The sequence below is a fragment of the Gymnodraco acuticeps genome, unplaced genomic scaffold, assembly GCF_902827175.1.
Source record: "Gymnodraco acuticeps unplaced genomic scaffold, fGymAcu1.1, whole genome shotgun sequence".
NCBI classification, from domain to species: Eukaryota; Metazoa; Chordata; class Actinopteri; order Perciformes; family Bathydraconidae; genus Gymnodraco; species Gymnodraco acuticeps.
Window position 1 is genome coordinate 2139562 of NW_022989913.1, and position 17965 is coordinate 2157526.

The 17965-nt window shown below is 40.9% G+C and overlaps 1 protein-coding gene across 3 annotated transcripts in view; it reads right to left on the minus strand.

Annotated features, from left to right (window-relative positions):
* The window catches only part of LOC117541251 (netrin-G1-like), a 63829-nt gene that overhangs the window by 7811 nt on the left and 38053 nt on the right, over positions 1-17965 (minus strand). For 2 of the 3 annotated variants that reach the window (XM_034208433.1, XM_034208426.1), the window contains exons 4-6: positions 5312-5484; positions 1658-1684; positions 621-665 (exon numbers count right to left, since the gene is read on the minus strand). In XM_034208433.1, coding sequence (XP_034064324.1) covers positions 621-665; positions 1658-1684; positions 5312-5484 — 245 coding nt within the window. The remainder of the gene's footprint in view (positions 1-620; positions 666-1657; positions 1685-5311; positions 5485-17965) is intronic. The other variant, XM_034208441.1, reaches the window with a different exon arrangement.

Below are 17965 nucleotides of genomic sequence, written 5' to 3' on the forward strand. Positions count from 1 at the left end.
CACACCAGTCCAGTTTGTTTCACCTCTGACGCTGGCACATCTTGTTCCCAGCTTTAAAAGCTTAGATAAGAGAAGAAACACCCTCTCTTGATTGTGGAAATCCTGAAAGTCCTCTTTTCATTTTTTTTTCCTTGTGGCTGTGAGAGCAGTGATGCAGATGCAACTTAACACTCACTACCCAGGATATCTGGGCCGGAGGATTAGCTTGAGATAGCTGGAGATCAATCTACATAAACCACCCTCGAGCCTGTTCTCTCCTTCCCCTCTTTCCTTTTTCTCCTTGCGTACATGGCAGAAAGGATGCACCCCCAGAGAGCCTTCTGAGTAATTAAAAAGAGGGCATGATCAAAGAGGTTATGAGGCTGTGGACTTGGTGATCATGAGGCATGTGGTCCATTCCCTACGGTGTTCTCACAACAAAAGGTCTACCTTGTAAGGACCAGCGTGTGTTGGTGTGCATGCAAGATGAAAGCATCTGGGCTTTGGGAAAACAATCAACTCCATACCTCTATTAGCATATTCTACATTACACTTTTTTTTCAAATCGCCAATCAATAAGCAATCAGTTGTTCCTATGTATTGTTAATGTCATGCTGAAGTTACAAATCCTATAAGCCTACCTTGGTTACGATTTGCAACACCAAGAGATGAAGCATTTGCTCGATCTGTGTAAAAATAGGAAAGGTTATATATTACACTGGGTTGAAATATATTTCATGCTGTTATTTAGTTAAAGCACAGTAACAGCATGCAGAGATTTTAAATATATATAAATAGATATATATTTTTACAATAACTGGTACGTTTGTGGGCTGATTTGCCTTAGAATTATTGGAGAGTTTCTTGTGTTTTAGAGTATGGACTGATGTACTGTAGAAAAGTGTGCATGCAGACTTGATGAGTGAAGACAAAATGCAGAGACATACATATGGTAGCTGCTTTTGTTATCCATTATTAGGAGTCCCCTTCAGGCATCAACACAGATAAGATGCATGGTGGGAGCCATGTCTTCATAGCAAAAATAATTGTTTTTTCTCTGGCTTTGGGCCAATGTCTGTCTGTTCGCTTAGAGCAAATATTCTAGAGTAAAAGGGAGAACATCTTTCTCAATAGTGCCTGCATATTCACAGGCCATCACATTTAGGACTCCTATTGTATTTAATGATCTAGAAAATATCTTCTTTAATCTTAAACTGTTATATTTTTTTCTGAGTTTGTTAACTAATAGTCTATACTTCATTAATTACTGCTGATGATTTTGCAAGCCATGCTGCATACTGGTTGGATGGATGCCTGGAAAGAAGGAAACGTCTATGGCTTCCCTTTTAATCCATTGGTCCGTTTTCTATACGGCTATTTCTATTCATTTCTATACACAATTTTAATAGGCCTTTTAAAACCTGGGTGGGGTCTGTTATTCAAAAAAACATGAACAAAGCTCTATTTTTCAGACAAAGCATTGGCTCACTTAAGATAAGGTTCTGCATGATTGCCTTTTAGGATGGATATTTTTCACTGTAGAAAACATAGTGATGAATGAAGATGATAATACAGCACAATCCCTCACACCAACTTCATACGTCAAACAAGTGTTAGTCACGACTGAGGGAGGAAACCATAAGTCAGCATGCCAATTAAAAAAGTCTGATCAACTTACGCGCAGGTCCATGGTTACTGGGGATACCTGTGGAAAAAGCAGGGACAGTGTTTCATGAATAGCGTCATTTTACTCTTGAAACTTGAGTCATGAAACTTCGAGAGGAAACAATATTGTTTGCTTGGAATAATTCAAAGCCGAGCAGCACTTGGTCTCCACTGTGTCCACTGATTAACAGCAGCCATTGCTCTGCAGAGAACCTGACCACATGGTGCAACACCCGCCCACTTCTGATGATAATAACAGGTCTGCCAATGAAGAAATGTCAACGGAATCAAAACTCTATGCGGAAACGTATTTTTCATCAGGATTTTCATTTATCTTTTAACTAAACATTCTGTGGACCGCTTGCTTCCTTTTTTTTATTGGCTTGATAATTGTAATTGTTAACAAATCTCTGAATGAAACCAGTCAAACAGCATCTGCAAATCATTCAAAGTGTGTGTGTAATCTTCTCCTATTCAAAGGTCAGTGGGATTTACGATATAAAGAAAACAGATGTTAAGCCAATTAAATAAATGAAAATACAAATATGTTTTGGAACATTTGTCCATGATTGATTTTCAAAATAGACACCGTCGGCTGGAAGAACAATTATAGTATTTTTTCAAGCACTGTTATATTCAAAAGTCAGAATTTGGCAACCCTGTTCTAGTCTTTGTCTAAAACATGTGTTATCAGTGTCTGCCCGTGGATTCCCCATCTTTGTGTTGCATTAATGTAATCAGCTTTGTCTTGCCCCATAGTTTGAGCAATTTCTGGTCATTTTCTCATGCGTTTCCTCTTCTGTCATTATGTTACAGTGGGAATTTTATATTGTTTGCACCCCATTCATCATGTCATTAGCCGTTTAAGGCTGTCACAACAACGGCAAGCAGATTTTATGCTCCAATTTGCAAGAAAAAAGCAAGCTTCAATTCCTAACCAATAGTTGTTCTGTGTGAGAAATGGAGGGCAAACAATATTGCCCTTTTTAAAGCCAAAGCACATTCTAAAAACTGATCAAACTCTCAGCCGCAACCCCTCTTAACCTGTGAACCTGCTTTGGAACTCAAGATGAGTTGACGCTCCCTGCAAAGTGGACTGTCAACATAATTCTCAAAGTGATTCCTCTTCTGCTCTGCAGGATTTTTTTCCTCCTTTTGAAAGCCTAGGATTTGAATCACTCTCAGTCACTCTAAGCCGCTGACAGCTGTGGCCAATAGCAACGCAGGGCTCCATTTTGGGCTCTAATTTAGTAGATGAAGGGTCACGTATGTCCATATATCTACATGTGCAGGGATTTGAATATGTAATAGGCCTCACCCTGTTCCTATCTGTGAAATAAATGACTTCCATGATTAAAGAGGAACATTGATGACAGATGAAAGCTATTAAACTATAATTACATTTAGCACGTTCTGGATATTTGTCTTGATACGAGGCCTGTACGTTTAATATTCTTAAAGGGAACATCAGCTTCACATAATGAATAAAGGCATGTTACACGACCTAGGCGTTACTTATGAGATTAATAAGAATAATTCAAGACCAAAGTTTGTTCATTTAACACCTGGGGGACCAATATTGTTACGTCACTTCCATGTGCAAACATTATTGCATTTTATGCCACTGCCAAACAAGTGCTAATATTGCTTTTGAGATGGCTAGACCTTTGTTTCATCGGTTCAGTGCAGATGCGGCCAAGTGTTGGATTTTTTAATAACGGCCTGTCAATCTGACAGTGAGCACCACATTGCAGGGAGGCTCATAACACCGAGGAGGTGCAGGGGTAAATCCAGCAATATCTCCTTAGAGCTCACAGACGTTCCTAAAAACAAACTCCCACTCGCAATCAAATGGGTTGCATGTGCACACACACATCCACACAGTTGTTGTGCTCATACATGCATGCACACACAACCACAGACAAATAATACTCATACAAATGACCGTGTAATTGTCCAATTCATAAACAAAAGCCCAAAGAAGAGCAAGACGAGGTACTGTTACTGACTGCACAAATGTACTCGCACTAAATCAGTGGATCAATAGCAATATCACATGTCTGGAAAATAATCTAATCAGATCACCATGTTAGATAATTCAAGTCAGACAATCAAACTGAGCATCTGAAAAACCTGCTGTCAATCCCCGCAGATTCCTTTCATGAGAGATGCTGACTGTGAGTCTGAATCAGTGTGAATGGAGGACCAGAGGGCTAGATCTTCACCATCTGGCCTCGCCTGGCCGTCCACCACCACATCCATGAGTGGCTGTATTAGATTTATTGAGGCAATGAGCCCCCTGCCTCAGGCGTGGGATTTGATAAATGCGACTCAACTCCCATCCAAGATTATAATGGGGATAATGCAAAAGAGCACCTTCTGCCTCAGAGATACCTTGTGAACGGGTAAAGAAATACCCGGCATTATTTCACACTTTTCATGGTGTTGAGGCAGGAATAATACATTCAATGTGTAATTATTGGAAGGATGAGCAGAAAAAAACACATGACATTTATTTATTCCCTACAAATCAACATACCCAACAAGGGCCTAAGGGGGAACATGACTCTTATGACTGTTCCACCATCACTATGGTTCAAATATAGGTTATCTATACCCAAAAAGCTGTTAACAAAAAAATGCTCATTGTCTGCTTGCAAGCCTTTTCAGGAGCTTCCAGCTGTATCCTACTATTTTACTGATTTAAAATTGGACTAAAATAATTCCCTAAGAGTCGGCGGACAGCCAGAAAAAGACGAAGACAAATGACATTATTTTGTTAGTCTTAGCTGAACACAGACAAACTCCAGCAGACAAGATCAGTGCATGTGTTGCTAATTAGCTTAAAGGTAACATTTGTACAGTTTGTAAATAGATTTTCTTCGGTGCAAATCCATGCAAATGACCCAAGCCAAACATTTACTTTATTTCTGTCAATAGGCGCATTCACACCGCAGTACTTTTCCCACAAAGGTTCATGAGAACTTAGTTCATGAGAACTCTTTAGTTCTTATGAACTAAGTACAGATCGCGTTCACACCGGAATAAGTTCCTGGGGAAGGATTAGGCAAATGAAGCCGCTGACGTCACTTCTTCTTCTTCTGCTTTGGGTTTACTGGCAGGCCGCAAACAACTTCACGGCGTATACTGCCACCCGGAGTCCCCGGAGTTGGGGACTGGCTTCAGTAGAAGCTGCTGGGACTCCCAGCAGCTTCTACTGAAGCCTTCCGAGTAAATCGCCAGAACGCCAACACCTCCTCATCTCCACCGCTCCCATGTTTTATTTTGTGTTGCCATAAGTTAGTCTCTCTGCGTTTGTGCGCTGGGCTAATGCTAATGCTAATGCTAATGCGAGGATAATAAAATGGCGGCTTCATAAAACCTTTTGGGAGTTTTACGGGGCGTGGTTTGCAATCCGCCCAGCCAATCAGAAATAGGAACCTTTTTCTCCCACGAAAGTACCTGCTCTCTAGCAGGGACTGAAAAGGGGGTAAAAAAGGTTCTGATTAACTAATTTTAGTTCCGGCTCTTTTTGGTGTGAACGCAACATTTTTTAACTATATCGGAACTAAAGTGGGAAAAGTACTGCGGTGTGAACGCGGCTAATGGTCTTACTAGTAAATTAGACATATATCTTCCATTACATTCCAAATACTCATATACTTACATATATTTGCGGTTCCTTTGGGTATGGGGAGGTAGGAGCCCACACTCCAGGCTCTTCCGTGGTAATGCCTCTTACAGCGGCTGCAGTCTGGCCCTGTGGTGTTGTGTTCACACTCACAGCCCAGCTTCCCCTTGTCAAACACACAGCTGTTGGCATGCAGGTTACACTTGCACCTGAGACAGAGAGATAACAAAAGACAGACACATGAATGGGCATCATTCTGCATCCATTGAATCAATAACCTCTGGAGAGAATAAACAAAGTATGCCTCTGCTGCAGCGTGTATTAGTGCTTTTCAAATGTTTCGACAGGAGTCAATTGAAATCCTGGTGGGTTAGCTGACTCGGATCATACCTTCACAAAGCGTCATTGTGCTCTTCATTTGTCTCTGCTTATGTGGAGAGAACAGTGAGGCAAATAACGTTACCTTTTCCACCCTGAGAGCTAGATAAAAGGCAATTTGTGAGATTCGCTAATTGAGCGAAAAACATGGATCTGATAGAGATGATAGCATAAAGAGGAGCTGCGTAGCCTGAGAGTTCTCTTTTCTTTCTTTTCAAAGTCTTACATTGTCATTTGGCAAGGGAGCCTTCAGGCAGGAGACCCTAGAGGTTGACAGAGCTGGTTTATTAGACAGAGCTGTATGCTCCTGACCGTAGAGGAGAGAAGGCCTGACAACTGTTCAACACTTAACCAAGTGTGCTTGTCTTTCCAAGATTTTGGGGAAAACACAAGTTGGTTTATCTCAATCGTGTGTTTCTAACAATCAGAATGAACAGGGAGTTCATTATTTTGTCACGATCTGTCTGTGTTGTGTTTTGTCTTGTCTTTGGTTTTCCTGTTTTTTATTTTCTGTCTCTCGGTGTTTCTCAATCGCGAGTACGCTTGCTTGGTAGCACATGTCTGCCGAGCATCTTGCTTCAGAAGCGAGGCAAGAATCCTTCCTGGCATTCGGAAAACAAAGAGTGGAACAGGCTAGCAAGTGTGCAGATGTGCGTCATATGAGAGGCCCCGCCTTACATTTTCCGCCACAGATTTGGGGAAATTGGTCCGTGCGCAAAGCATTGTGGGGATTTTAAGGACGCGAAGTCTACTCATGTGCATCCTCGAAATTTCCCCCAAACCAAGGACGCGGCCTCGGTGGAATTCCAAAGCCTCATCCCAATACCCCTCCTCGACTCCTCTCTTCCCCTCCTCCGGGACTTGACCCGGAAATCGATCAAGACACGCCATTTTGAAGGACGTCCCAATAGCTGAAATGCACACGGAGGAGTCAAGGAGGGGTGAGGGAGGAGACGAAAGGGAGGAGACGAAAGGGAGGATACACGCGAGCAGACTACGCGGAAGTGTTTTCACTACTCGCGTATAAAAGCCTAATACCTGAGGACTCCTCTGTCCTCGCGTCACCTCCTCGTGTCTCTCGCTCACATCTTACGGAGGCGGAGCTAAGATGCAAGGAAGGGACGCGAGTGAGAGAAAGGAGGAGTCGAGGAGGGGTATTGGGATGAGGCTTATGTATGCTGGACATTGGAACGGTCCTGCTGCGCCACTTGATGACGTAGCATCATTGAAATATTGTCTTGGAAGGCAGTTTCCTCGAGATTGAGAAACACCCCCTGTGTTCCCTCCTGCCTGATTACCCGATTGTGTTCACCTGGTGCCCCTGTGTTTTCTCCTCCCTCCTCACCTGTGTCTTGTTTGTGTGATTAGTCTTGTGTGCATTTAAGTTCTGGTTTTTCTGTCTGTCATTGTTAGTTCCTTGTTGTTGTTGACTGTGTTCACGGGGGAGAGTTATGTATGTTACGTTTAGCCTTGAAATAAAGGTATTATCTGTTAAACCTGCATTTGGGTCCTGCCTGCTTCGCTCAACCCTGACATATTTGTTCTCAGAACCGTTGTGAGAGTTGTGTTTACTGCAAGTGAATAGCTCTATTAGAGACAGAAATGCAGTGTTTGATGTCCAAAGAGATACCACAGTTTCATATTGTGTATTCCAGCTATCAATTTCTTTATTTTAGTCATAAGAGGGTAAAAGGTTATACCTCAGGAGTGGAGTGCACCAGCTGGGCGTAAAAAAGTAGGGCTTAACACTAATGTCGGGTTTAGCTACGTCCGACGTAGTGATTCGAATTTACACCGAGTGCACCAAGCCTGACTAGTCTCGGGCGTAGCTGCGCCTGGTCTTAAGATGCGCGTCCACGTGAATACACGCGAAACAGTAATTGTTGCCAAGCAACGCCATTTTACAGACTCAGAGGGAATTCCCACACCCACAGCGTCATCGATGACTCAAGGGGAATCCCAAATGGCCAAACCCCGAAAGAGAAAGAGGGATTTGTCAGAGCTACAGCGGGAACTGACGGAGAAAGAAATCGTTCCTGTGGAGGTGGAGACCGTCAAATTGAGAGCGGAACACGAAAAAATTGAGCTGGAGAAGGAGAAATTGAGACTCTTCTTAATGCCCTTTCATTGTTAAACATGTAAACAAGACGCCCTGCCATCGTTAATATCCTTCTTGCCTGTTTTACGTTACTATGGATACTAGTCTGTCTTTCCGATTTACGTCTGCTCCATAGGCGTAAAAGTTACACCCGGGCGCAATGCATACAGGGCTTAAGTCTAAGTGGTGCACTAGTCATAACTTTAGTTTGGTCTTAACCTTCGGTTCTACGTCGGACGTAGAGTTACGCCCAGCTTACGCCCAGCTGGTGCACTCCACTCCAGGAACCTAGGCTTCCAAGGACATGATGTTGTGATACATAATGAGTTGAATGAGGGGGAGGCAATCGGCTCTATTTGACACACAAACCCTCCCAAGTGGTTCGGAAGGCTCATGGTTTCACATCAGTCCTATGTTTGTTTTTACAAAGTGCTTCCAAGGGAAGATTTCTCCCTTTTGAGAGTGAGGTATCTGTTGCCTACAATCGCCAGTGAACATGAGACAGAGAAATGACAGCAGCCATCCAAAATGCATCCATTCTAATTGACTTCCTGACCTTACTGTGACGTCTCACATTAATGATAGATAACTGCGGGAAACTGTAGCCTGGTATGTAAATCTGATAAGCAGTATAAAAGTCAGTGAATATGTTCTAAAGTAATGTGGATGTCTGGTAACATCCACCTATTGGTAACACGTTAAATGCACAATTCAGCATTTGTAAGTATCATACAAAAACATACTACATATTTTTATATAGATAACTATACCGTATAGTCGCAAATACAATCAAGAGACCACTGCAAAATGTCAGTTTCTGTGGTTTTACTATTAATAAGCATGTGGTCTAATAGAATGAACATGTATTGTTGATTTCGAAACCACTGACAACATTTCTCCCACACAGAAAATATATTAAGATAATTGTCCAGATCTTGTAAAATTGGGAAGACATTTTGAATAATACTTGTGAATTTTGTTTAGAATTGCTTACTTACCAGAAGTTTCAAACATAGCACAACCATTGGGACACTGGACTGATGTATAAGCCTCACTGCGATTTAACTAAATCATTTGACCATTTTCTATAACTCAAAGTAAAAAACTCCCCAAAACTTAATGTGACCATGCAGAAAATCTAAGATGATCATTCACCAGAAACAATTATTGTCATTTTCTGGGAAATGGATTTCCAATACTGCCACAACAATAAAGCTCCAAACAACACAACTTATTTTGTCAATCTTTAAAAGAAAATCACCATCTTTCCTCGGGTTAAGTGCTGTCTCACTACATAATGGATGTGACTGAACACCAGATCACATTCACAGCAACTAAAAGCGAGTGCCTCTTACCCCACATTCCCCAAAGTCCTTAACTTTTTAATCAATTAAAGTCCCTGCTCCATAAAATTAATGACTGGGTGTAGCTCTTCTGCCATGCAGACAGCAGCAGCTCCCTGAAGTCAAGTGCGATGAGATTTGACCTTCCACTTAATTAAAAACCAGCAAAATCTGGATCATCGAGCCCAACCGGTGCACGCGGCACGCTGATAGAGCAGATGATGGGCACTCCGGGGAGCTCTGGGATGTAATGCTTTTGCCGCTGACATTGTCATATTGCAATCAGAGGTTTTTTGTCCCTAATTTAGCCACAAGAGGGAAGAGATCTACTGTATGTCCAGCTTTTTCAACCTGTGCCATTATGAAAACTGATTTTATAATGTAATGACCTTTAAACCAGTGTACAGTCGAATAACATTTGGTATTTTCCAAACAAGTGACCCTCCCCTAGGAGATACTGGAAATCATCAAGCGTCCTTGACTCTAACTCATCAATTGCATTTGTTCAGCTTGGGGTAAAATGCTCTTAGAAAGGATGAAAGGAAACTGTTATGGATGTTTGTTATCGTTCTGGTGTCTTTCGTGCCACAAATGAATAGTGGGAGTGATTACAGTACATTTTTTAAAAAGATGATACTATCAGAATCTTGGTGTCTTCGAATGTAATCTTGGAAAATGTGATATTTTGCAAGAAACCTTACAGTTGTTGCAAGGCGATATTTTGAAAGCAATATGAAATATTTATTGAAGAGCGAGGGTAAATATGACCTGTTACATTTCCAAACAAAATCAGTATTCACACTGTAATAAAGTATAGGTTACATTTTTTTGTTCGTTTTTTACTGTAGTATTACATTGGTAATGCAATGGCAATATAGTGTTGTGCAATCCCTAGTCAAGGCAAATCATACATTGTTGTACTTCTTTTTAATACCAAATAGTTTAAATTAAAATAGTTTACAGAGAGTCTTTCATTTTCCAGAGTAACCAGAACATCACCACTGTTTCATTTTGTGAATTAAATGTGTTCATTATTCCCTTCACCTTTTTTGAACAAGCGTGAAGGCATTGTATAAGACAAATCTCAACGCTATCTGCAATGTTAAATCCCATTCAAGTAGAAGCATATATGTATTTTATTGATGTATTATATGGGCGGTGGTGGCGAAGTCCATAGGGACTTGGCTTGGCAACTGGAAGGTCACCAGTTCAAGTCCCGGAAAGACCAAGTGCTACCGAGGTGTCCCTGAGCAAGGCACCGTTCCCTACACGGCTCCCCGGGCGCCGTACATAATGGCAGCCCACTGCTCCTAACACTAGGATGGGTCAAATGCAGAGAAACCGTTTCGTTACATAGTACCTGTACTACGTAATGACAATAAGTTGAATCTATCTATTATGAATGGACCAAAGCTTTAACATTCAACAGGATGGACTTTAGGCTTGGTCTCATTATGAGTGTTGTCATGACCTTCTTTGTTACAAACTACCTTCTTTAATCCTCATAATCAAAACAATTATAATGTGCTGCATCTTATTAATGCTTCATCTAGTGAATAATGAGATACAGATACTGGACTATAATTGTGGCCTTAGAATGGGCACGCTAAATGTAACAGGACAAATCTCTACAGTCAAGTAAAGGTGAGGCTAGGGGCTAATTTGTTGATATTCTGGAGCAGACAGCAGCAGTGCCCTGTCTGCTGCCTAACCTTGGCTAATCCTGGATACTTGGCACTGTGTTGACAGGCTCTCTGAGTCTAACACAGCTTTCTTTTTTTGTGACAGCTTCTACTGTAGCGTCTCTGATTCAAGACAAGAGAGCAGCACAGCACTCGTTAAAAAGGAAACTCAAAGTACGAGCGCCAGAGCTGACGGGTTAGGAAAACTGTTCAACCTTTCAGAGACTGCTAAGAAAAATCACATTAATGCCACTTAAAGTGAACATTTTGCTTTACTGAAATGGATGTTTCTGGTCTTGGCCACATTTACAGTAATCAAACTTTAAACTGAATTAACTGCATTCTTGCAAGTGTAAGTGTTTCACTGTAAAACATACAGCCTTGAGGTAATTGCGAAAGACTACAAAGAGTATGATATAACTTCCATCTGTTGCATTACCTCTCAGACAAACTCCCAGTTGATAAAGTACACTGAACTCGGTGCCAAGCGATAGAAATGTTTGAATAGGGAGATAACACGGTTATAAAAAGACATAATAAGATGTCTAAGTGCAGATAATGAATAAAGCTGGATTAAAGAACTGATAGGTGATGTTTTTTTAACCCATGCTACCCATAGAGCAGGGGTGGGGAACCTTTTTCCTCTCAAGGGCCATTTCAATTTCAACATCCTCCGAGGGCCGTACAAATGATTGACCTCTGCTTAAAAATACTAAAATCACAGCCCATTCATTTCGCCTTTCTTTCATGCTGTGCAAAGAAAAAGTAACCTCTTAATCCAGATATCTTACCATGACTCGCGTATTGCTTGTTTAATTTTTTTACGGTCTAGATTTCTTATTTTTTTTAATTTTTTGCGTGTGTTTATAAATTACCTCGAGGGCCGTACCAAATGGTCTCGTGGGCCGTATACGGCCCGGGGGTTCCACACCCCTGCAGTAGAGGCATCTTTGTTTGAAAAATGCATTAAAAATGTAAGGAAAAATGTGGCTTTGAACCCTACAATACATCAAACCTATACGGACGGCTATATGCCTATTGCTTTAACAGCAACAATACTGCAGTATATGAGCCTGGTGTTCCCTATGATTCAACTTGGGTTCTATTTCTCCCTCTGAGGAGGCAATGCTGTGGTTGACCTAATTTATTTTGTACACCTTTGGTACGATATAAATCCTGAGGCTTACAGCGCCAGGTCATACACTGCTGAAGGGCTACTGGTAGCTTACAAGTCTGTTTGTGCTTTATTCCCCGTTGCTTTGAAGATACAGAAAATAATAGAAATAACTGAATATTATTTACCTTTTTTAAGAAAAGTTGCAGTAACTCCTACAAAATATATTCTGACTATTCTGCAAAATTAGTTTGGCGACATTGAGCATTTTATAAAATAGCTATTAGGTATTTAAGACTGCACCTTTTCCAGTTTTTTTTCCATTGGAGATTTAACCCATGACTGCCACTCTGCTAAGACCGAGTGAGCAGACCAGGCTCCCTGAGCTCTGTGTTTCTCACCTATTCCCTCACACCCTGGTCAGTAACTATAATGCGCCTCCATGCTGTATAAATACATACTGAGCTTTCCTGAAACTTTCCTCGACACGGCACTTTGAGAGCCTCACATAGCCTGACAGTGATAGCTCTGACAGATACAGAGAGATCAAGGCTGCTGAGGGGAAACTTTGGCCTTGTTGAAAGTTTTAGAGATGAATGTCAATGTGTAACCTGGACAAACCAGAATAACCTGCCAAGAGCTTCCAGGGAAAGGCTGTTTGATGTCTGTTACAGTAAAAGAAGAGATTCTCTTGAAATGTGGAATGTGAGCTACACAGGAACCGACATGGAATTATTTCATTAAAAAAAAAATGTAGTCGTGGAATCCTATCCGGTTAGAAATATCAAAATGACTTCCAGCCAAACAAATATAGACAGAAATAATTGTTCCTGGAACCAAAGAAGAATGTTTATCATTCGTCAGATTTAAAGGGGCCATGTTGTGCTTACTTTCAGGTTCTAAAATTGTATTTTGTGCCTCTACTGTGACATGTTTACATGCTTCAATCTTCAAAAAGTGCTTTATCTTTCTCATCCTGCCCGTGATGCAGCACCTCTTTTCACAATGTTGTGATTGGTCAACCACTTAGTGATGTGTGATAGTGATGTGATGTGGGGATTGCTCACAGTATTGAATATGTAAGTCGCTTTGGATAAAAGCGTCTAACACTTAGTGATGTCCCGCCCCTAAACATACAATGTGTTGGAGCACTAGCCAATAGAAGCGCAAGTGTTACATATTGATGTCACTATGTGGAAGAGCAATTCACTCTGAAGGGAACTTTGGGATTGTAGCCTTTGCAGACCATTTACATGCACAAAAACCTTTAAAAACACTATAGGAAAGGGACAACCAAATTGCATTATACAGTTGGGCCCCTTTAAAAAGAACAAAAATGAAATAGAAGATACAAATAAGCTATAGTTGAATAACAAGATTAGAAGGAAAACAATTACAGTGCACGGCACAGCATGAGACAATGTCTCACATTTAATTGGATAAAAAGCAGAGTCAAACAGAGAGGGGGTTTAAGCCTTCTTTCACAGAAGATCTGTGAGGTCTTGATCTCTATCACATTGCAGCTAATAAGTATTACATATTGTCTTTATGCTTTGCTCATGCCTTGTGTTTAGTACTCTTAATCTGCTGGCCATTCTACAACAAAACAACAGCTTGTTTATTTAAAGGCTGTCTCGGTTTCATCCCTCTCAATACATTTAAATGTGACTATAGTTTTAGGCCCACACATACAAAAAAAAATCATTTTACGACAAAATAACGATTGTGTGGTTAAGACTCAAGTGTGGACAAGGTTTTGAAATCACACTTAGACCTTTATCCTGGGAAATAACATTTACATAAATAAATTACAATAATTGATTGAATAAACAAAGATCAGTATTTATGTGCTCTCATGTGAATAAACATGTTAAATGTAATCTGGTTTACTTAGCTGTCTTGACTCTTGGAATAATATCATTCATGTAAATTCAAATGAATAATACACCTCGTATAATGTGATCTAAAAATAAATATGGAGTTAACACATTTAAGTGTTAAATGGCCCTAAAGCTGAAAATAAATATTTGCTGTAACACACTTTGTTTAAAGTGTAGGTTTATTACTGAGAAGTAAATAGCCTACCGTTTACATGCAGATTCATGCCGAGCATTTGACAAACACTTAAGTGTTCACATTCAGGCTTCGTTTTGAGAAAACACAGGAGTAGGAAAGGAAAATCTCAACAAACATTTTGAGCAGGAACCAGGCCAATCCGGCTAACATAATGAGTTTGACAACATTACTTTACATTGACTTTTGCTCCTTTTACATTTCATATTTTGTTGAACTCTTTGCAGAGGAGGGGGGGAGTCACAGAGTCACCTCATTACACCAGGCTGTGTCACCGTGAAATTGAAGAGCCCGATTAGGCTTGTTTTCGTCGCTCTGTGCTGTGGCCAATTTTGTCATTCTTCGATGTGTAATATAATACATCTCAGGCAAATTGTTTGTGTCCCCCATCGAAATATAAAGTAGCCACGCTAGGCCTCCACAAATTGTTGGAGAAATATTAGGAATGGATCACAAGTTAATTCTCCATGCTTCAATTTTCTGCCGAGGCAAAATGAAATTTGAATTGACGTAGCTTGGGCCAGTGGCAATGAAAGCCTGTGATTTTATTTCAATGACAGGGAGTGTTATTAAGGTTGTGCATTGATGTAGGCATACAGTATGGTAATATCTACACACCTCAGCCCTAGGAAGACCTTCTCACTCATGTGATGTAAGCCACTGAGACAAGAAAGATGCCATGAAGAAAATTGTATGGGAAGACATATTAATATGGAAATCAGAGACTGTCTGCATTTTTGTGTTCTGTGTGTGTGTGTGTGTGTGTGTGTGTGTGTGTGTGTGTGTGTGTGTGTGTGTGTGTGTGTGTGTGTGTGTGTGTGTGTGTGTGTGTGTGTGTGTGTGTGTGTGTGTGTGTGTGTGTGTGTGTGTGTGTGTGTGTGTGTGTGTGTGTGTGTGTGTGTGTGTGTCGGACAGAGCTCAGAAGCACACGAGTAGTGCTTTCTGAATGCACTCACTATGGGTACAACTAAAATAATTCTGTTTTCAGAAACGTAGTGTTAATACTTCAATGTAATAAAAAAAACATTCTACTGCATTTCTCAGAGGACAGGACACACACACATAAACGTAAACACACACATTATACACCATTTGAACTGACATAATAATCTTGTCTCTATCACTGGATCATACAATAACTGACGCAAAAGGATGTGTTGATTTGACTATTCATGGCTGCCGGGCCCACTAGAGGCAGCTTATGTTGATGTTCATTCTCTCCATATATTATTTACAAAGAAAGCCTGGGCCTTAATGAGCACTAATTAAACGCTGGAGACAGGGAGATGACTGGCAGGAAACATGGCGGCATGTCATGTGACAGACATCTGGTAGAAGATAAGTGAGCAGGAGTTGGCAGAGTCAGAGAACCTTTCGGTGGAAGCAAAGTAACGCTTGGGGTCGTGTGAATCTGCACTTGAACCTGACTTTCAAACTCTGTCAATCCAGCTTGCTACAGCTGTCACGGTTCACAGGGCACGAGCCTGGAGGATTGAAAGCATGTGTGGATGTATGTTTACTGTATGTGAGAGACTGGGTAGGAGCCAGTGTGGGCGCATAGGTGTGTGTGCAGTTGGTGTTGGCTGGTGTGGTTATGTGAAGGGCAAGACTGCAATATAGCTATTTAAAGTGTTTTAATTAGTGTGTTGTGATTGGTAGGCTTGACTACTGTAGATGGTCCCCCTTCAGTGTAAACATAGCTGTTGGCCATCGTGAGGCTGTTTGAATTGGCCTGTAAACAGGAGACTCGCTGAATGCTGATAGAGTAAAAACAAGTCATTTTTAGAGTTGAATTACAGAGAAAAAATCTACAATTTTGAGATATTCAATTAAAAAAATATCAAAGCAGCCTTAAAAATCCCAAGTGCATATTTTAGAATGTATAATTGTCAGTTTTTTTTAAAACCCTCACATTACATTACATTACATTGCATTTGGCTGACGCTTTTATCCAAAGCGACTTACAATAAGTACATTCGACCAGGAAGACACAACCTTGAAGAAAACAGAATCATATAAGTACATCAGGTTTCATAGAGCCAAACATTTCAAGTGCTACTCAACTGGCTTTAGGTAAGCCAGTCCTTTATTAGTATAAAAGTGCTTCGTTAATAGTTCTAACGCTCGAAGTGGAGTCGAAAGAGATGAGTTTTCAGTTTGCGCCGGAAGATGTGCAAGCTATCTGCCGTCCTGATGTCAATGGGGAGCTCATTCCACCATCTTGGAGCCAGGACAGCAAACCCACGTGTTTTCACATCTCAAACAATATACAAATAAACAATATGTCTTAAAGGGGGAATCATCCAGAAAGATTACAGTATACCTGAACTCAGTGCCTAAAATCCCCACCTCTGTCCCATTGCCTTCACTTTTTTACATCTATGGCCTTTGCTGATTGGTTTTGTGTATAGCTCCATTATGTGTTTCACTTTTACGTCGCAGGGATGGTGTGTGAACACCAGATTGTTTTCAGCAAACATAAAGAACAGACAGCTAGTTGACAGTGAGGAGATAATCACTGTTTTTGACAAAAGCGAATTGGATTAAAATCGCTGACTGCACCGCTTAGTGATAATTATGGCCTTGCTAATCAGCTATTTAGAGCTCATCTAAATGCTGTATTCAAGTTACAGTGTGTTGTTACTCAGAATATGTAGTTGTTATATCCATTTATCCCCCAAAGAGGTTGATTCATGTTAAAGATCGCTTTAAGCCCTTAGTGCAGTGTTTCTCAAAGTGGGGGGCGAAAAATTGTTATGACAAAAACTAAAATTGGAAAAAAAGATTGAAAAAAATTGAAAAAAACGTACACTTAGAAACCTATGAGGGCGCTGTAGGACACAGGTGTGTAATGTACATTTTGAGGAAGGAAGGTCAATAGGCGTCGTCAGGGGGGCGCTAGGGAGTGCTGCAGGTCCCCCTAGGATAGCCATAGCACCCCCAATAAATGTATGTATTTTTTATTTTTATGTGTGAAATTCATAATTGGAAAATGTATTGATTCGAAAATAATATGCTACAGTACAAGTACGTCTGGGTGTCTGTGTTTCATTCAAGCTCGGCTCTGTGTGTGTGTGGAACGAGCCATTTTGTGTGCGTGCGCGAGCAAGAGGGAGAGAGAGAGAGAGAGCGCGCACCGGTACCGGCCGGAGATTGTTGTTGTTAGCATCTGGTGCTAGGTAGCTACGTTAACGGATATAAGGAGCTTTTTCAACAACAAGGTGGAGGGAGAACTCTCGCCTGTCAGACTGAGAGGCTCAGATAACCTCAGCTCAGGTGAAGTAAAGGACTCTCTCAGTGTTTAGATTACCCACTGAGATTAGTTATCTCAGTGGGTCTCAAACGGTTTGGTCACGATTAATGTAAACAATTATTTCCGAGGCACACGATTATATGATCATTATAGGTATACAAAAAATAAGAGAATAAATGAAAAACAGTTATGAAATACTATGACAGTAAAACAAGAATACAGTTAAAAAGGGGAGTGATTTGTAAAATATCCATAAATAAAAAGTAAATCTGTTTACAGTTCTGTTTCAAATGGGTGTTGAGTGATAGATCTCTTCATTTTGCTCTCAACATGCACCAGATTGATGCTTTTAACTTCAATATTTAAAAAAAAAATCTTCCCGGGGGAGCATGCCCCCGGACCCCCCTAGAGGATGTTAGGTCCACTCCCCACTTATAAAAATAGCACTTTACCCCCGCTTACACCTACTGTATATGCCGTGAGCTGATTCATTGTAACAGTCGTGGGTACACTGTGTATATAATGTGCGTGTGTTGCAGTAGAAAGTTCCACTGTAGCGACCGGTTCATTAATGGGAAACCCTAAATGTTTGAGCACCCTCTATGAAACGTCAAGCTACTCCACAGCATCCCCAAAAGAAAATCTCTGGCACCACTACTGAGCCTGCAACCCCGTTTTGAAGAAATGTGCAGTGCAACACAGGCTCATTGCAGCCACTAATGCTGTGATAAGAGCATAGACTGTAGGAT